Here is a 20985-nt window from a genome sequence, read left to right as displayed (position 1 = left end):
CTTCCCGTCCTGTGTGCTGGCTCAGGCGGCTGACTTCTCTCTCTCTCCCATCTTTTGGTTACTACCTGTTTTCCACTTGTCCTTGGAGGCAGACATCTTCAGTCACTCGACACATCAACTGTCCTAATCACTGTTTCCAATGAGTAGATTAGGAGATAACCATTTCTGAGTATTGATTTCCTTTGGTGGGGACTTTGAACTTCACAGATTGAAGATGCCTGTGGTTCAAAGAGCATTTTTCACCACTCCTACATTAAACAACAATGTATTTAATTGGGTGGAGATGAGAAAAATGTTGAAAGCTTTTGAAAAACTTGAACTTAGAAACATAAAACCTAGAAATGGCCCCTAAAACCAAAAGATCTCATGCTCATAAAGGAGAAAAGCTCATGCAACCCTTTTCCTTCTTAGACATGTAGGCAGTGAGTGATATAAAATGGTTTCTGATGTGTCTTTTATCAGGCTCCATCCCAAAGTGATGGCTCACGGCATGGCGAAATAGGAAGTGGGCAGTGTCACCCCGTGGCCCAAGCAGAGAGGCTTCATGCCTTCTAGTAAAAATGCTCTCAAGTGCGTGAGCAGGGACAGATGTGCGCTCCGCGGTTACACTTCCTACCCTCTGTCAAAGTACACAATAGGACCAGGAAGCTTTAGATAACTGTTTTTCTTTCAATTACAAACACCTAGATATTCTTTTGGGGTGGTGCCTTTCTGTCACCCAGGCTAGCCATGAATTTCTAGACTCTAGCAATCCTCCTGCCTGTTTCCCAGCTAGCTGGGCTACACACATGTACCATAGTACTAGCCTCATACTTTCAGAAATTAAAAGCAATCTTATATCAAAGTAGAAACACACAACCAAAAAGAAAACGAGGCTACAACTAACATTCACTTTATTCAATTCTGTTCTCTTAACTCAGAAGGCAACAAATGACCACATAAAAAAGGGGGCATTTTTGGATATATACACATAAAATTAATCTGGGTACAGGTATTTACTGTAATAGAAAACTGACATCCCACATCACTAAGTGTTCTAGTTCACTCCTACAACAGACACCCCTAGGCCTTAGTCATTCGTTTCCATCTAAGGTTCTATAGGACTGTCATGATTACAAAATGAGGCACTCATACAGACAGACAGGAATGGAGACATACATGTATACTGTCTTATTTTTATATTAATGCCAAAGCTATTATTACTGGAGAGTATCTCAAGAAGCCCTTACTCATGACAGCTGTTTAAATGTTTGACACAACAGCAATAAGCTGAAACAAAACATCTGATTGACAGGGCAAATTAAGTGCGTGGCTATAGGGCAGTTTAAGCAAAGGATTTAAAGACCCTTCACAGGCCAGGTCTTTAGTAACACTTCAGTGGTACTATGTTTCCATCTCTCCCCTTGATTACGACCCTAGAGGATTGTTTTAAACAAGAACTTTGAACATCACGATGTAAAATGAGGCATCCTAACTAGCCTGGTACTCTCCATCCCGGAGAGGAGACAAAGGAGCGAATTTGGAGCACCGTGACAAGTGCCGAGTTCCTGTATGATGGCACTGGCTCCTGTGTCTGCAAATACAACAGGGTAAAATGTCCAATGCGTATCTTGTGTTTGTCTTAAAAATTCATCGGCTAAGCTAAATTTAGGGATATACTTTAATGGACATTTGTGCGACACAGAAGCTATGCATCTGATAAACTCATCAGAGGACAGTCACTCTGGCCCTTGAGGGGAGAGACTGAGAATTCACAGTAGTAACAGCCATACTGAATGTTGAAACAAAAATTACTGTTCAATACATGTCCTATTTCTTTCCCCTACCCCCCAGAGAACGAGAGTGGGGCCTGGGACCACAACTATCAACATGGAACTTTAAGGCTAGCTACACACAAATTTTACATTGGCATTTTCTTCAGTTTTCATCTAAACTATTAGTCCTTTGCCGTTTAAAAATCAAACCATAATTTGTTAATAATGAACAGCTATACATTTGAAAGTGACCATTTGATAACTGGTCATGTAAAACTAATCCCAAGTGGTGATTTGTCTTCAAATTATCAATAATAAAGCACAAAGGTCTTTCCTAGTAAACTTCTTTGAAGACTGGGTGTTAGCCCAATTCAAAATGATGCACAACTCTTTATCTAAATTTCCTGAAAAGACAGGCAGCAAACAGGAACACCTGTTGAACTGAGAGTTTTAAATGCTTATGATATTGTTGAATAAAACGTGTATGTCACCCTAGCAAATGTTATACACAATAAATCCTCATGAGGATATTATCTTACTGAAAACCACTGGACAAAGCCCAACTGTAAACCCAGGAGGAATTCCTCAGTAAGAGAGCACAGTCCCCAGCCAGTAAAATGGGGGCAAACTTTGGTAATCTATACTGTGTTTGTTTTCAGCAAAACAACAAGGTTTTCTTAAAACTCCAGATGATTAAGAATGTTTAATGTTTCGTGGTAGATTCATAAGTTCTTTAAAAATTAAAAATGAAACCTGAATGTGGTATGCCCAATACACCAGCATCTTTTCCCTCAAAAGATTGTATTTGATAGACATAGTCCCATTGACAGGTGGCACTGCATTTTAAAATGCTAATTCTTTATGGAAGGAGAGTGAAGGTAGGTTCACTGGAAGAACCTTACTTTACACACCAGAGAAAGGATGTTACAAAATGACGTGTTAACACTGGATCCATGGCAAGCACTGTTTTTGTTTTTTAAATATAATGCTGATTTAAAACAAAGTATTTGCTTATCACTTAGTGAATTTAAGAATGACAAAAAGACAAAATAAAAAAAACGAACAAAACCAGAAAGCATTGCTCTTAATCTTTTGTTTGGCTTTGTATTTGGAGGTGGGGGGGCGGGCCCTCAGACCTTTCCAACTGTGAGTTTAATACTCCATGGAACTCTCTACAGTCTATGAAAGCTTCTAGCACTGTCCTTATAACACACCTTTGCCATCAAACACTTGGATGATGCACAACCATCCTTATCTATCGTTTAAACTTTAGACAGGAAGCCAGGGCGAGGGGAGCCAGCCTCTGAATATTACATTCTCTAAAAGTCTGTATTTCTCAGGGCAACTCTTTCCTATGGTGAAGGCCAACTCAGTCTGCTTCCTTTCCAACAAATAAAACTTGGTTTTATTTGTAGTGTATTGTAAACAACATGCTTTAAGAACAGGGATCTCCGGGTATCTTCACTGAGCTTCAGCTGCACTGTGCTGCCAGCTCAGCAGGGTAGTCTACTCATCTTCCCTGATGTAGTCAGCCTCACACCAAGGCCTAGGGCCTCAACCTGTCACAACTGGTATTGTTGGTGATGTTATCCCCTTAGATTTCTCATCTGGCATGACACTTTTGGCTACTGCTGACAAAAAGAAGGAGCTATATGGATGGGGATGGAGGCTAATAAAAATCTTCATTTGTGTTTATCTTTCTAAGTATAGACATGCCCCTAACAAGCACAAAAATCCCAACTCCCAATGCTGATCACTAGGAATATTAAATTATCAAAATTAAAAATAATTTCCTCATCTAGCACAACATACTGTACAATATTACAAACACAGACACATGAAAACAATCAGGCAGTAGAAGATGTACAACAGCTTTGGTGTTACATGTAGTCATTCCAAACACGACTGTCTATGAGGCACTCTGTCCATTCCCTTACCACAGGCTCCACTGCTCATTCGGCTCCTGGTAAGGACTGACCAGCCAAGGACAGGATGCAGTTACCTGGTGAGAACTGCAACACCATGACTGTGCTCTGAAAGATGTCTCTCAAAGTCTCGCCTATACACTACCGCTCTGTGGCACATTTCCTGTCGAGATCACAGCAGGTCCAAAATAAAGTGACAACTAGATTTAATAAATTAATATACATTTGTTAAAGATGTACAATGCACATTCTGTTTAATCCAAGGTTTTAGGGCATCAAGGAACTCCTATTTACACATGTACAGATGTCAGACAGCAGTGATGTCGGCAGATGCAAGGAGGAGCAGAAGTGCCGGATACGCTGCTCTCTGAATGCTGAGGACACAAGTCAAGTACATTTAAAACTTAAACAACGCTGAGATCACAGGAGAATCTCCAAGTGAGAAGTCCACAACAAAGGACACGAAAAGGCAAGGAGAAGCTCAAGGAGCTGAGACAAGCACTTTATTCTTGGGACGACACCGGAGGTGGTGTAGACGGGCCTTGCTTGCCGGATTTGCGTTCATAGTTCACCAGGCGCTGCCCCACAAGGTACCTAGAGTACAGAAACAGGGTGGTCACTTTTCTGTGCGACTCACACATACACCATTCTTCCAGTGACACCTTGATAACTGTATTCACATCAACTTACCGGCAACCTTTCAAGAGGCAGGCTAGAGGGGCGTCTAGAATGAACACAATGAGCAAGCTAGAGGAAGGCCTGTGTAAAGTGTGGATTGTGGGAAGGGAAGGTCCAGAGCTGTGGAAACTGCATGTGATGTGCAGTGGTGGGGCCTTTACTACAGTGCGGAGGTTACAAGTCCTCGGCACTGTAGACCCCTTGCTGACCAGACGGGTGCAGGGCATTTCCTTTGTTCATTTTGCTAGGGTTTACGCTTTAGGATCACCTTAGTGCTGAGACTTTAGGAAGCAGACTACAAACAGTGCAGGCGAATAGCTGAGACAGGGAAAAAGCAAGACCTGAAAACCTCTTGTCTAGAGCAAAGGAGCAATGAGGGGCAAATTTCAGGGAGGTCAAAGGTAGCTGGTGAGACTAAATCCATGTCAATCAACACAAGAGTGCTGCTAACATGCACGCTGTCAAGAAGGGAAAGGCCATGGCAAACAGGCTGGGCTGCAGCAGCAAAGTATGGAGCAGTGAGCTGGAGAGCCTCCATGAGGAGGCTGACATGTCCCCCAACAACGGCGAAGGGAGCAAGCTGTCAGAGCCGAGCACATTCGTGAAAGCACCCACTGCAGCCTCCAGCACAGACCTGGGATGAACCACTAAAGACATACTCATAAAATGTGGAGTCTGCATGTGATGAGCTGTCAGGAACAGGGGCTGGGCCCTCAGTTTACTTTTCAGTGGCAAAAGAATGGTAGTGTCACACCACATGATTATTTTGAGAACAGGAATGCATACAAAGCCCTGTGACAAAGGCTTTGGCATGTGTTAAGAGGCTCAATGCAGCTGTCACTGGCTTCTCACGATTGCCTTCTAACCCTGACTTTCATCTATCACTTTTCTGTCACAGCATACAATCCTTAAGACATCTCTCAGATTCTGTCAATGGTACTTTTTATGAGGCTCCCAGTCTTCCTGCTTCTTTATCCACCATGATCTTAGTATCTAATTCCTTTTCACATGACCATTCTTTTCTTGAACTTAACCATTCCTCACCCCACTGCTCCCCAACAAAGCACTGTTTTTTGAAACTGAGGATTTTGTAAATGTCTTATATGATAGTGCTATTTAATAAAATATACAGAGCCCTACCCAATACAAATTTCACCAACACACATTATCATATATACCAGGATTTGTCAAGAAGTTGGGCAGGGCCATGTCACTGAAAAAGCAAAGAAATACAAGTACACAGACTAAGTGATGGTAACCTGCCTAAGACCCAAACTGACTCAGTAACAGAAACAAGATGCTGAACTCATGTTCCACTCTTTCAACCTACCTACCTACCTCCCTACCTACCTACCTACCTCCCTCCCTACCTACCTCCCTACCTACCTACCTACCTCCCTACCTACCTCCCTACCTCCCTACCTACCTCCTGCACCCTAGTCCATGCCCCCTTCTCTATACCTCCTACAGAGCAAGCTATGCCAAATGGTACACACACAGAGACAGATAACACCTGCTAACAAGTACACTGACATGGGAAGTAAAGAGTGGGAACCAGGGGCCTCTCTGTGACATGAAGGCAGGAAGGTGGTGGTGGTGGAAGGATGCTGTACAGAGGGGACAGGACAGAAACAAAAGCGATGCTGGAAAATGCTGTGATGCAGCAGCAGTCTGTCTGCTGATGAAAACGTGAGAGTCGGGCGAACACAGGACCCTGGAGAAGACAGAAACGGGGAAGCCTAAGGACACGTGGTCCAGCATGAAGAAGGATGGAGGCAGGAAAAACCCTGCAGTTGTCCTCTACCAAAGCAGCAATTAAAAAACTGACACACTGAAAATCCTTTTTCCCTTCAGGGGAACTATCCTTTATTCTCCACCTGATGGTGCCTGTATTTTTACTGTCGGTACATTTTTCAGAGAAATCCTGAACAATTTAAATTTCCTTCTTGAAAACATTCCTCTTAGGAATCCTCAGACTAAGTAAGGAGACTCTGGAATTGCTCTCAAACAGGGCATGCACACACGAAGGGTGGTGCTGTGGATACTGACGTGATGGATCCCAGGCAAACAGGTACAGGCAGTTACAAACTGGCTTTCTTTATAAAACACATCAGAGTAGAGGACTCAGACTTCTCTGAAGCTACGGAAATTCCACCATTTTATCCTTTACCAGGATACCTCTATCTCCATCCATAAATACTCCATGCACTCAGTCTGTTCGCAAAGCCTGTTGATGCCATATCAAAGTATGTCCAATAGACAAGCATTTTTCTCATATAATTTATAATACTGAGCATGGAGGCTATTTGAATAAATACAAATTTATTTATATATGATATAATAATATATACAGGAGGTGTGGCCTTGTTGGAGGAGGTGTGTCACTGTAGGGAAGAGCTTTGAGGTCTCACATGTGCACAAGCACCTCCAAGTGTGGAACATAAGTCTCCTACTGCCTTCCCATCAAGAAGTAGAACTCTCAGCTCCTATTTCAGCACCTTGTCTGCCTGAATGCTGCCATGGTTTGTTCCCACCACGATGATAATGGACTAACCCTTATCTTAACTGTAAGTCAGCCCCAGTGAAATGTTGTCCTTTGTAAGAGTTGCTATGGTCATGGTGTCTCTTCACAGCAATGAAACCCTAAGACAAGCACAAAACCCACAAAATGACAAAACATTAAGAGTGGCTAGATGAACAGAATTATAGACTTACTTGTCATTTTTAATGTGTTCATAAAGGCGCTTAAACTGGCGGACCTGGAAGGACAGGATTCCCATCAGCACAACGACCATCAATAAAAATGGGTAAATCCGCCGGTGAACTAAGTTCTGCATTTCTGCAGTAACACCTGTAAAACCAAACAAAGACAATTTTATTAAAGCAATAGAAAATGGACCAATGAGCCTGTGCATTAAGGAAGAGGTCTGGTCTTTCTGCTATGTTGGTGCTTGTGAGGCCTGCTGGGAACAGGACTTCTAAAAAAAGCAAGTTTGTCTGGAAAGCTCTGGTGTAAGGCCATTTTTGCTGGCTACAAGCCAGAGCCAAAGAGAGCCCATAGCTCTTCTTAAAACCGAAGGTATTTATGCCCGAGATGAAACTGAGTTCTACTTAGGCAAGAGACGTGCTTATGTGTATTTGTGTATAAAGCAAAAAACAATACAGTGACTCCTAAAGGCAATCAAAACAAAACCAGAGTGATCTGGGGAAAAGAAACTTGGGTCCACAGAAACCTAGCATGGATTATGCCAAACTCCAAAGCAACCTTCCTGCTACGGCCATTGGATACAGGATCCATGTGATGCTATACCCTTCCCATATTTAAACTAATTAAAAGTAAATAAATAAAAGTTGATTTGTGCTCTTGTATTTGTTCTTTTTCAAGAAAAAGGCGGGGAGGGGTGTCTGGCCTTTTTCTAGGAAGAGGACTCTGGGTGCAGCTGAGAAGTTTCCACAAACATTCTGCTAGACTTAAGTACTACCATCTGCTTCTCTTTTCTGTGAACCATGGGAATGCAGGTAGGTAGGTGCTCCAGAGTTTCATCAAGTACAGATATCCTGGACTCCACAAGCAGTTGGTGGTTCATTTATGTATTTCAGCTATGTCACTGTTTAAAGAACGAAACCCCCCTTTGCTTATATAGAGCAGGGAACAGGTGCTTGCCTAGCCTGTGTGAGGCCTGAACCTCTATAACAAAGGCTGTGCCTGCAGAATCAAAGAGCTGACTAGGGATGGCAAATGGTAGAGTGTGTGGCTAGGATGCAGAGGCCTGGGTTCCTACCCTGCACCACAGCGTAAACAGGCACAATGGAGCACGCCTATAACCCCAGTGTGTGCGTCATAGGAATGCTCCCCCCCCCCACTCGTGTGTCAATGCTTGGCCATAGGAAGTGGCACTATTAGGAGGTGTGGAAGAAGTTGGAAGAACCTGACACTTGTTGGAAGAAGTGTGACACTGTAGAGGCAGATTTTGGGGTCATTATATGCTCAAGGTACACCCAGTGTGACACATAGTCTCCTGTTGCCTTCGGATCAGGATGTAGAACTCTCAGCTCCTTCTCTAGCACCATGGCTGCCTGGATGCTGCCATGCTTTCCACCATGGTAATAATGAACTAAACCTCTGAAATTAAGCCAGCTCCAACTATGTTTCCATAAGAGTTATAGTGGTCATGGTGCCTCTTCAACAGCAATAAAACCCTAAGACAGCCAGCATTAGGGAGACATAGGCAGGAGGATGAGAAATTCAAGGTCACTGTCATCTACACAGCGAGTTCAAAGGCAGCTTAAGACCCTGCCTTCCCACACTTCCAAACACAGAATACCAAAAATAACATGTATTCATTTTTATATCACTCAAGTACTTCCTTTTCAAACTTTAGCTTATGAGTTTTAACTCTTCTTTTGAATAGGGGAGGCTTTAAAGGCAGAGGAAGTATTTCAAAGGAAGTAAGAGACTAAGCCCCACAACTGGTTTAATCCAAACGTCACTCCTCACTGTGGTGAAAGGCTCGTGCACTCTGGAGCCCAGCATAGCTCAAATCTTTCCCTCCTTAAAATCTACAATTTGTGGAAGATGCTCAATCTCTATGAACTTCAATGTCCTCATCTCTAAATTGAAATTGATAAAACCTTCCAAAAGTCCTCTAAGAACCACATACCGGAGCTGGGGAGATGGGTTAGACAGTGGAGGGCCTGGGTCTAAGCCCTGAATCTACACGGAAAATCTTGATGTGATGGTGACGCTTATAATAACATTGCTGCACAGGCAGAAAAATAAATCCTTAGGGTTCAACAGCTAGCCAGCTTTGCCTAAGAATGAGCTCTGGGCCAATGAAATACCCTGTTTGAAAATAAGGTGAACAGTTCCTTATTGTTTCCCAAGTAATAATATCTGAAACTGTTCTTACACACTTACACACTTACTCCCACATACACATAGAGGAATAATAAACTGTGTAAAGCACCAAAACAGTGCCAACAAGCACTTTACTATTAATTTTATTCATTTACTACCATTGCTCCTTTTGTTTCCAGGGCAGTAGCAAACACCTTTACTCCCAGCACTTGGGAGGCAGAGGCAGGCAGATTTCTGAGGTCGAGGCCAGCCTGGTCTACAGAGTGAGTTCCAGGACAGCCAAGGCTATACAGAGAAACCCTGTCTCGAAAAACCAAAACAAACAAACAAACAAACAAACACCCAAAAAAAAAAAACACAAAAAAAGAACCAATAAATAACTAAATAAATAAATGCAAGAAACAACAAAAAAGTGTTTCCCAAGAGGTACAATAAAATCTATTTTTCCCTTTTTCACTGAGACAGGATCTTCAAGTATAGCACAAACTGGTCTCAAACTTACAATCGTAACGCTTCAACCTCCCAGATACTGGGATTACTAGGCATGCATCGTATACCCTCACTAAGAAATTTTTAATACACACATGAACATGTATGAAAAAATGTAAGTGTGGAAATCAAATTATAATTCTTAAGTCTATGTACTACCAATGGGAAAACTGTAATATAACTCAATAAACATACTATAAAAAAGTAGGATATTCCAATCAGCCAAAATTGCAGCAAACTTTAACTCTTTTTTGAACTTTGCATGTATGTTTTAATGTTCTAATGAAAGTACTCTTTGAAAGGTTCACAACCAGCATTACCCACCTAATAAAGGAACCACGCCAGACGCTATGACATACGGTATACACAGGGAAAGTAAGAGCACAGAGATCACTGGAGCTGCCAGCTTACGAATGATATAGTGCAGGTCGATGTTACGAATGCCATTTGCGTAAACCTGAAACATTGAGAAGTAACGGTTAGGGTGTGGGCCACTGAATGATTAGCAGATCAAGGTGCTACCAAGACCAACCTGAGCTACATTCCTGGGAGCCACATGGCAGCAGGAGAGGATTCCCCCCAACTTGCCGTTCGACCTTCATATGAGTGCTGTGGCACTCAGGAAACCCCAGTTACCTTAGAAGTAAGCTACTACACAGTATTGCAGGAAAATAGTGGATTGAAGTAGGAAAGCTTGGAAACAGACAGCACTGCTGTAACAGGGAAAACACAGAACTGCCCTCATGCTCTGCTCTCAGCTTCACTCACCCTGGGAAGCTAGGGTGTAGTCCAATTCCACCCACTTCTCCAAGGTCTGAAGGACTGACAGACGTACACCTCTGCAGACATCTCCCATCTCTGGCAGCAACCCAAACGTCAGGGTTTCTCAATGGCACTAATTACCGCAATTTCTCACTCTCATCTTGCCTTACCCTTTCCCCTCCTCAGTCTAAAATAATGCAGCAGACAAGGGGATCCCACAAACACCAACTACGTTTCTGAGTTCCCAGCTACTAATAAACTCTATTTCCAGACTTCTTTGAAAGGTCAGTTTCAATTAAAGAGACTTTCCAACAGTCGCCTATTTCTATCCTGAAGAAACATGCTGCCACAAACACAGTGGCCTTCTGATGTACTATCTCCTGGCCCCACTCCTGGTCTAAGAATCAACGGCTGGAAGGTCCAAGACTACTCTTAATGGTTTTCTTGTGTACACTGGGCAGAGAGAAAGAACTACTGTCTTGGGTGGATTTTAACTGCCATGGACCTCCAAGACCTTACCTTTCCAGCAATTTCCTAAGGATAAGGAAAAGGCTGAGCTATCCTTGAGTACATTTTCTAGATAGCTGAAGTTTAAAGAAGAACATACTAAAATATCTAATAGGGCTATATGGATCTTTTTTGTTCTGAAATGAGCTATCGATTAGTGTCCAAAAGCACAATCTACTTTTTTTCAAGGTTAGCACTATGATAACCAAGTTCCTTGAAAGTTTCCTGTCGGAGCAAACGGTCTTAGATGCTGAGTCTTCCTAAGCAGCCTTGCCCCATCTGTTCTATGAACAGTAACTTCCTTTTATCTAGTACAGACGTAGAAATGTGAATACTAAGTTTCATCAGAATATCTGCAGTGAAAACATGGCGAGGATCAGCTTTGCCTCCACTTTTGTCAAAGTTATAGATATTTTAACTTACTGGCTAACCTTCCAGTGAGTGGTGACTGACAAAAACCAGGAAACCAGAATAAGCACTGCAGCATCTTGACAGCCTTGGCCTAAGTGGTTTTAGGTGGAGGCCACTGAAAGCAGCAATGCAGGAAAGCACTCAATCCTCCTGCCCCTCTTTACAGAGAAAGAACTTACAAAAGGTGGTTCCCTCCTAACCCTTACTAAGAGCAAAGGTCAGCTATAGACAACTTGGACCTTTGCAGGCCTACCTAGAAAGGACCAGAGAAACAACATTGATAAATCTCATTATGTACTGTCCCCGGCCTTCTAAAACAGGGTCTCATACAGCCCAGTTGTCCCTGAACTAGCTCTATAGCTGAGGATGACTTTGAATACATGAATCCCCTGCCTCCACAACTCAAGTGCTGCAACTGAAGGAACGCAACAGCAACATGGCTAGTAACTAGACTTTATCTAACATTTGTTCCTCTTTTCCCAACAGGCTGCCTGCAGTTTTAAATCCCCATTTCTTTTGGCTTATAAGTAACTTAAAACTTTGTTAATGTTTCTTAAAAACATAAACATTGTATCAGCTAGAATTCAGAGCTACTTCTTTAATAATTACTCATTCTCAAGATATAAACTATTTTAACAGCCACAATATAAGAAAACAAAACTGCCTCCTCTTTAAGGAGAAACAGACTAGGCATTGTGACTCATGCCTTTAATCCCAGTACTCTGGAGGAAGAGGCAGACAGATCTCCAAGTTCAAGGGAAGCCTGCTCTACAGAGTGAGTTCCCGGACAGCCAGGACTACACAGAGAAACCCAGCTTCAAAACCCCTTTCCATCCCCTACCCTTCCAAAAAATAGGAAAAAGAGGCCAGCAAAAGTCGATCAAATGGGTAAAAGCATTTGCTATATAAAAGCATGACAACCTATTCAATCCCCAAAACTCACAGTGGAAAGAGAAAACCCACTCCCAGTTGTCCTTACATAGGTGTACTTAGATACACACACACACACACACACACACACACACACACATTTAAAAAAGAAAAACAGCTGTATGTGCACACTAATGAAAATAGAGCTCAAAAAGCAGAAACATAAAAACAAAAATTTCATTAGCTAAAAGCAACCATGACTCCTTTCAAAGTCTTTCCATGAAATTGGCTTCTTACCTGTTCAATGACAGTTTTCAACCACCACTGAGGACCCATCAGAGTTATAGCTGCGATAATTTTGGCATGCAGCACTCCCAGCGCCCAGTCCTACAGTTAGAGAAAAACCAAGAATACTTAACACATCTTCACTGATCTCAAAGGTAAGCCTATCAAAAAGCTGTTTAGTTTTGGCACAGAAGCTGCCCAGAACTGGTAACACCTAGCTAAGCTATTGCTAGCTGCTAGCTTCTGGGAGACAGTTCTCTTTAAGAGCTCTACCACTGATGGGTAGATCTCCAAGTTCAAGGGAAGCCTGCTCATCCAAAAGTACACGGGCAGCTCATATTTGATGGATTAAAAGATCACCACACCCAATGGCCACAAGGTTAGGGCTAGTTAGGGAAGAAGAAATGACTCTTAGAAGAGTGGGGTGAAGAAACGAATATGATCAAAATACATTGTACAAACTCTCAAAGGACTAATAAAAAATGAAGAGGAGATTAATATGTAAAAGCTCATGTTGAACAAAATAGTCTTGTATCTGAGAAATCTCCATTATTTCCTCAAAAAATTATAGACAAGTCTGGACATTAATGGAGACCCCAGTAAGGAAATAAAATGAATGCTATCATTTAATCAGCTATGGTTGTTGCTTATCCTGTGTTATTACTGTGGCCTGAGATAACTTATGTTGCAATAAGACATTTTTGGCCTAAAGAAATTATTCCAAAGGCTTGTGTTCAAACTCAGGCATTTGTGGTTTTCCTGAGTTGTTACCAGATCCAGACTGTTTTCTATTCCTACTACCACTGAAACCATGGTAGTGGTACCCTGCCTCCAACCCCTCTCCTTCAGCTAGCCAGTGACCACCCCACCCCCTCCATCTCATGGAGACATTTTAGACAATGTACATCAAACCATACAAGCACTAGTCCCTGTTTAGAACCCTCAATCCTTACCATGGTACAAATACTTCTTTAAAGTTTTCAATGGCATTACTTCTTTAGGGAGCTGGGGAGCACGTGATTCCCACGGCACATGCACCGTTGCGACACTGTATGGGTCAGTTGACCCATGTGAGCTCTGGATGCAAGCTCAGAAGGGCAACCTTTCAAGCATAAAGTATTCCAAGAAAGGAACTTATATGGCTTTTATAGCTTAAAAGCAAGAGTAAAAGAAATCATTTCAACAACTTTACAAGGATTCCTAGAATAAAAAAAAAACCTTCCTAAAACAACTGCATAAAACAAAAATACTCAAAAGATTTACTTCTGATCCCATGTAATTAGCAATAATCATGAGGATAACATACACATTTATTTACCTGCCAAGGGTAGAAAAGGGGAGTCTGATCAAGAGGAACCCTCAGAGGAGCAACAATAACCAGCTCAAACAGGAGCCCCAGGAGCAGTGGAACAACCCCAGCCAGCAGCACAGCAACTATCAAAGTCTTCATTATCTAGTAGGAAAAAGGCACAGAGTCATTACAGAGAATCTTTCTTCTTGACAAACTGTATTCCACTTTCAGGCCTGTTTTCTTCTTTGACCTGATTCCCAACACATTTTTATGTTCTATATTTCAGTGGACTTTCTTTGTTTAAATGAACATATACACATGTGAGGGTGTGCATGCACATGGGGGCCAGAGGACAATCTCGGATGCCATCCCCTCTTTTGACAATGTCCAACTGGCACAGAACTCATCTATTAGAGTAGACTGTTCAGCCAGTGAACCCCAGGAGCCTCCTGTTTCTGCCTCTTCATCACTGAGATTCTAAGAACACGTTCCACACCTAGCGAGTTATGTGGCTTTTGGGGACTGAATCTTGATCTCCAGCTTGCGGCTAGAGCTTCACAGGCTGAGTCATCCAACCCCACTAAGTGGTCTCACCTGAATGCACAAGCTCAGAGCTCAAGCTGACACGCAGCCTGACAAACTGTTGCTATGAAAGGACCCCTACCCCCCGACGCCCCAGTTTCATTTGCTGTTATATACAGTTAACAAATATCCTTCTTAGTACTTGACTTTTATCTTCCTGCAAAAACACTGATTTGCCAAAACATTGGTCCCAAAGCAACCTAACTCATAAGCTAATTTGTGAGCCTTCAGGAAAACTGGTAGTCCATCCTAACTCCAGTTAAAGTCAATCAAGAAGGGTCTTTTTTTTTTAAAAAAAAAAAATCAAGAAATGCTGCCTATCTGTTCAATACATTAGTTAATAATTAACTATTAACAATAGTTAATGTATTCACAATGTAGCTTTAAAATTTGGACTAAATAGCAAAGTAAGAATAAACTGATACAAAGTAAAAGAAGCTACAAAATGCCGACTATGAAATCAGTCTGGTGACATCTTTTTAAGGTAGCTTCAGTGGACACTCTTACATATGACCAAACATGGTATTGGTGGAACACACACTAGCTCTTTACATGGGGTCTGTGAAGATAGAATAGATTACCAAGTAAAACTAACCTTAGTTGTTCTCTATATTTTAAATATTACTAAGTGTTCATTACCCTATGGACTAAGTAGCAATTTAACCCCCTCCACCCATAATCTACAATAAATTTCTCAGTACAGACATGTTATCAACACATAATTGTACAATGACAGAAAAGTAGAATTTGCTAGTCTGATTAGAACAAACTACATATCCACGGGTATTACCAAGTTAACACATGGTACCAAATAGTATGTGCAATAGTAAGTTTAAAGAATTAAAAAATGGTTTCAGCATAAATATAAATGTATAAACTCCAACAGGAAGCAAATATAAAGTTAGATTCCAAATGCAGAGCTGATTACCCAAGTGACCAGGAGAGTAGTGCTACCATACTTACTAGCCCAGCCAATGGTGTGCACAGGAATTCATTCCACACTCAGAAAAGGACTTCCTGTGTGAAACCAGGATTTTGAGAATGACTTCCCTAACTTGTGCATTCCTGTAATTTTTCTGTAACTTTTGCATTTTCTGTAATTCTTAGTTTTTTCATGAGATTACTTAGCAGCTCCCTCGTCTGTTGACTCTTAAGTATGTCTGGGTACTTCTAGAACTATGGTTCAAATGGAATGGAAAGTTACCATCTTAAATGTGCTTTCTGATAAAAGGTAAGTCTCCTGAAAACTAGCAAAACAAATGGGAAATAGCTGTTGAAGTATTTACTACATCAAATAAGATCAATCTCTTGTTACAGAAACCTACCATGAGGGACCACTCTTTAACCTTCTGGAAGATCACTCTTCGTCCCTGGGGCATCCAGGCCACCAGCACTGTCACAGCCCTTATGGTTAGCCAACACACATAGAGACCACAAGCAGCTGTGTACAACTCATGGATTTTGGCAGTTCCCGTCCAAAATGACATTAACCAACGGCCAGCAAATACTGAAAATAGAAAGGCTGACAAATGAGACATGTGGCTAGGTAAAGAGAACTGTAATCTTGACATTCTATAAATATTTTCACATCAGAATAAACAAAAACAACCAACAACACTTAGGAAATCGAATTAGTCGATTAAGAAACACCCAAAACACCGACAGTTAATGACCTGACTGTCCCAGAATATGCACTCTGATCTGCCAGGCCATTTACTAATTTATTCCGGCCTGGGGTGTTATGAGTATCAGCGCTTCTATCACTAGTCGTTACCAACTGAAATGATTATGCTAATAGGATAAAGATACAAGTTTCCTACTATTTGTGCTATCAATACTTTATCTAGAAACATGACAAACAATTTTGATTTTCTCCCAAATGACCCGTTCATTAGCACAGAAAACTAAGCTTTTTAAAATAAAGAAGTGAACACAATAATATTTCAAAACATATCATCAAAGAATACTGTATAAACTTTCTTTTAAAAGATCAACGCCAACATGGAACAGTAAGATACAGACTTGAGATCTCCTTAAAGATGGTGAGTGTTGAGCTTTGTCTTTTGTTGAGACAGGGTTTCACACTGTAGTCTAGAGTGCTCTCAAGCTCAAAAGCAATCCTCCTTCCTGCCTTGGTGTCCTGAGTGCTGGACTCTTGAGTGTGAGTCACAGTGCAACTCTGGTGCAACCACACAGTTAAATGCTCAAGCAGATTTTTTTTTTAACTTTCTTTACATAACTGATTCTCAACAAGGCTTGAGAGGTGAATAAGTCTGTAGTGTTCTGTTTGTCTAGACTGTTCTCCTAATGTTGTGTCTGAAAACCTAGATAGAGGGTCAGTGCTAAGCATTTCCCATCTATCAGCTCAGTCATTCTGCAAGGGTTAATCTCTCATCCAACATAAATACAACCTCCATTTGAAAGACTACAGCGATGGGCATGGCCGTGCATGCAATCAGTCCTAGCACTTGCAATGCAGGAACAGGGGAATCTGAGTTCCAGGCCTGCTTGGCCTACAGAGCGATCTCCAGGACAGCTGGAGCTACACAGAGAAATCCTGACTCGGGGTGGGGAAAATGTTGGAGGAGGAAGGGGAGGAGGAAAAAAGAAAATAAGGAAGGAGGAGAAAGAAAGAAGGGAGGAGGAAGGAAGGAAGAAAAAAGGAAAAGAGGGAAGGTGGAAGAAAAGGAAGAGGAGGAGGAAGAGGAAGAAGAGAAAAGCTCAGCCTCAGGCCTTGCTTGACCCATCAGTTACACAGTACAGAGATGTATTTGAATGCATGTCTATATGATTAAGCTCATGGTTTTGCCTGATGAACTGTATACTCCCTCCTAGTCAAACGAGGCCAGCTCCACAGTCAAGCATTACAAGCCATATGATAAACAGACTTCTTATCACTCACAAAACAGTCTGTATATGAAAATAGCTCTTTTAAAGACAAACAAAAACTGGACTGGGTGTGCAGACAACCATTTGTGAGCCCTGAAGTTCAATCCATAAGAGGACAGATAAACTTGTTCCATGAAGTAAGTAAATGTGCATAGTAATTCTGTGACATCAACATGGCCACTAATACCAGTGAAAAGTGTTTAGTGCTCTCTATAAATGTCTACTTTCCCTCTGCCTCTGAGATTTTAGCTCAGTTTTACATTTAATAGCCTATCTCTATTCCCTCTCGCCCCGTTGCTTTACTTCTCCCATCCTTTCTCTCTCTTCCTTCCCCATCCCTCTCCTTCTGAGAGGGAAGATGGGTTCACAAGCTCTGTTTGTTGTAGCTAAGAGGTAACCTAGAGGAGGAAGCAGGCCTCATTACCCTCAAACGTTGGCCCCACAAAGCTCTCCTGTTATGAACTTAAATTACTCTTTGACCGTGCTAGAACAGATTTAAGGGAAATGTTTAACAGTGCTCAATGATGTTGAATTATTCACATTACCAAATTAAAAGCATAAAAACTAGGGTTTTTTTTTTTTTTGTTGGTGGTGGGTTTTTAAATTTTAATTAAATTAATTATTTATTTGAGACAGGGTTTCTTTGTGTATTCCTTCCTGTCCCAGAATTCACTCTAGACCAGACTGGCTCTTCAAACTCAAAGATCCTCCTGCCTCTGCCTCTGATGTACTGAGAATAAAGCATGTGCCACCACTGCCCAGATTTATTGATTTTTAAAATTCTGATAAAAACATGGAAATGGAACATAGAAATCGTATGTTCACACATGGCTAAGTAGCTAGCCAGCTGTGGTTTGAAAAGGACAGGAGCTCAAAGCAGTCTTACAAGGTCAGAGGTCTTCACATAAAGTGCTCAGCAAGAGGACATCAGAATCCCACACAGTCCCCACTCCCCATGCTCAAGACTCCCTGAGGGAAAGGGGTTAGAAAGCGGCAACCACAGCAAACGTGGACCGTGGCACCTAGAATCAAGGCCATCAACTCCCCGCAGGGGAAGAGTGGATAGGAAGGAGTTCATGAGCCCGCTGGACCCTAACTGGGAGACTATGGCAGCTCCCAGGAAAGAATCTTTTCTTTAAGGACTGTAGACCCTGATAGGGTGACAATCGTCTAGTGCAGTGGTCCTCAACCTTCCTAGCGTCACCACCCTTTAATACAGTTCTTTGTGCTGTGCTGACCCCAGCTATAGTTATTTCATTGCTACTTCAAACTCTAATTTTGCTACTGTTATGAATTATAATTAGTTATCTGCCATGTGGTCCACAGGTTGAGAACTGCTGGCCTAGTGGAAGGAAGGCCTCACATCCAATGGCACACAAGCAGTACCAACTGGGCTGGATCGGTTATGAAACCAAAAAAGAAAAAAGAAAAAGAAAAGGAAACAAACTTGGGGATTTAGGGAGGTAAGGAGATCTGGGAGGAGTTAGGGAGAAGAATGGGGGGGTGGATCATTAAAAAATTCCCAAAGAATCTCTAAAAATGGTTAAAGTCTCTACACAGAAATAGTACAACTTCACTTTTAAAAGCAAATGAAGGGCCGGGCGGTGGTGGCGCACGCCTTTAATCCCAGCACTTGGGAGGCAGAGGCAGGCGGATTTTCGAGTTCGAGGCCAGCCTGGGTAGAGTGAGTACCAGGACAGCCAGGACTACACAGAGAAACCCTGTCTCAAAAAACCAAAAAAAAAAAAAAAAAAAAGCAAATGAAGGTTAAAAAAAATCACAATTTATTCAATTTTAAAAATGTTTTCTTTCTTTGCCTTTTTTTTCTTTTGTAGAAACATTACTTTAGCTTAATTTTAATGTCCCTAATTGTTCTTTCCCACTCTTATAACTCATGGGACCCCAAATATTTAATACAAATTTAATATAAAATTATTAGCTTAGTAGTATAATCAAAACAAGTGCTCACTACACCGCGTGGTAGATAACAGCTACCAGCATGATTTGGAATGTCTTGAGCACAGAGGACAAGCTATTCTAGGATTCCTCAGTGGCTTTGGACTCTATCCCACCAAGGGCATCTTTGGAGAGGACAGCAAGCTATTATATCCAACCAAGAGTGGCTTCGTTGTTAGATGAGGAAACACTGGTTGACATTTCTAACAGAGTCAACATCAGGGAAGAACAACAGTTGTAAATCCCAGATTTCAGTAAAAAGTCTAACCCACACTTCGACACACTATGACAACTGAGAGGCTGCAGTGTGTGCCCTGCAACCGACTCATGTTCTGGAACCTGTGGGCCTATGGAGTCCAACCAGATGAAGTACCCCAGAGGGATCAATAGCCTATGGGCCAGACATCAGGACTATATTCCCAGTTTCTATTCGATATGGCATATTTTGAGAAAAGAGTCCAACATTCAACGCTGGAAGCTAGGATGAACTCATACCTGGTAAAGTAAGGCAGATGAGGCTGGCAATTAGTAATGTTATGCACATGAAGACAATCAGCAGAAATATCTGCAATGCAAAACAGAAAAGTTCATAAGTGGCTCACATATCCTCAATGTATTCTGATACTCATCAAATCCACATAATATGCTCACTATAAAATGCCGCCACTGGGCACAGGGCACATGCCTGTACTCCCAGAGCCACGGAGAGAAAAAAAAAGGGCAGGAGACAGCCTGCACCTGTGCTTTAAGGGTGGAGAGCCTTTGAAAAATAAGTGTTCATTTTCACAAGATCAGATATACCCAAAAGAAACAAATATCTTTATACTCAGGCTCACCCAAAATTAACAAATTTAAAATATCCACTGTTCTAAAGTCAGCAACACTGCTACTCAGAATGTTCTGTGTGCTGACGGAGACATCTAGTTCTGCACTGTCCAGCACAGTACTCACTGGCCACGGGTGGCTACTGAGCCCATGACATGTGAACAGTGCAGTGTAATAACAGAACTTTCAGCTTGATTTTCATGAATCTAAACTGTACATACATATACACAGCCAATGGCTTCTATGCTGGGACGTACTAACGGAACAGCAGCACACAAGGAAGAGGAGACCCCTTCCTGGGGCTGACAGAAAGCTCACTTTCTACCTTACCCACCTTCTACAACATCACAGGGCAGAGTCCGTGATGAGAAAAAATTCAGAAAAGACTACAGCTTTACCCACCTGAAAAGCCCTTAGTGATTCTGCCTCTGATGTGCCCCCTACCAACCCCAGCAAGAGGGCCAAGTGAAGACCAGAGAAAAGTAAAACAGGAGCTTACTATAAGGTCTGCTTTTAAGACTCACAGACACAGGAACTGAAGAAAAGACCTTTTTGTTTCCTTTATCATTATAAGCAACATTGTTTAGAATAAGCTACTGCCTCAGAACAGATGTTTCATGGGGCCAGAAGCAGGAAATACAAAATCGTGAGTGCTAACTACAGTCCACATAGGGATGCTCAAGCTCTCCACTCAGCTGTTGCCTATCCAGAAGTCCTGCCGGTCACAGCTTCCCTGGCCATCACCTCTCCTCTGTATTGACCCCATCCTCTAAATATATTCTGTTCCCTGAAGCTCCAAGTTTACCTTTGCCCAATTGGAATGCCCTTTCCTGCATATACCTGGAATGCCCTTTCCTGCATATACCTGAAATGCCTTTTCTACTTTCCTCGTTTTTTAATGTC

The 20985-nt window shown here is 41.9% G+C and overlaps 1 protein-coding gene across 2 annotated transcripts in view; it reads right to left on the bottom strand.

Moving 5' to 3' along the window:
- Positions 1–876: 876 nt before the first annotated feature.
- The window catches only part of Marchf6 (membrane associated ring-CH-type finger 6), a 67475-nt gene continuing 47366 nt past the window's right edge, over positions 877–20985 (bottom strand). Inside the window, exons 20-26 of one of the 2 annotated variants that reach the window (XM_076916391.1) lie at positions 19753–19822; positions 15738–15934; positions 13858–13992; positions 12552–12641; positions 10029–10161; positions 7073–7208; positions 877–4273 (exon numbers count right to left, since the gene is read on the bottom strand). In XM_076916391.1, the coding sequence (XP_076772506.1) occupies positions 4183–4273; positions 7073–7208; positions 10029–10161; positions 12552–12641; positions 13858–13992; positions 15738–15934; positions 19753–19822 (852 nt within the window). In that variant the 3' untranslated portion in view covers positions 877–4182. The remainder of the gene's footprint in view (positions 4274–7072; positions 7209–10028; positions 10162–12551; positions 12642–13857; positions 13993–15737; positions 15935–19752; positions 19823–20985) is intronic. The other variant, XM_034523333.2, reaches the window with a different exon arrangement.

The sequence above is a fragment of the Arvicanthis niloticus genome, chromosome 19 (genome assembly GCF_011762505.2).
Source record: "Arvicanthis niloticus isolate mArvNil1 chromosome 19, mArvNil1.pat.X, whole genome shotgun sequence".
Classification (NCBI taxonomy): Eukaryota; Metazoa; Chordata; class Mammalia; order Rodentia; family Muridae; genus Arvicanthis; species Arvicanthis niloticus.
Note: the sequence above shows the minus strand (reverse complement) of the source record. Positions and strands in the feature narration are given on the sequence as shown.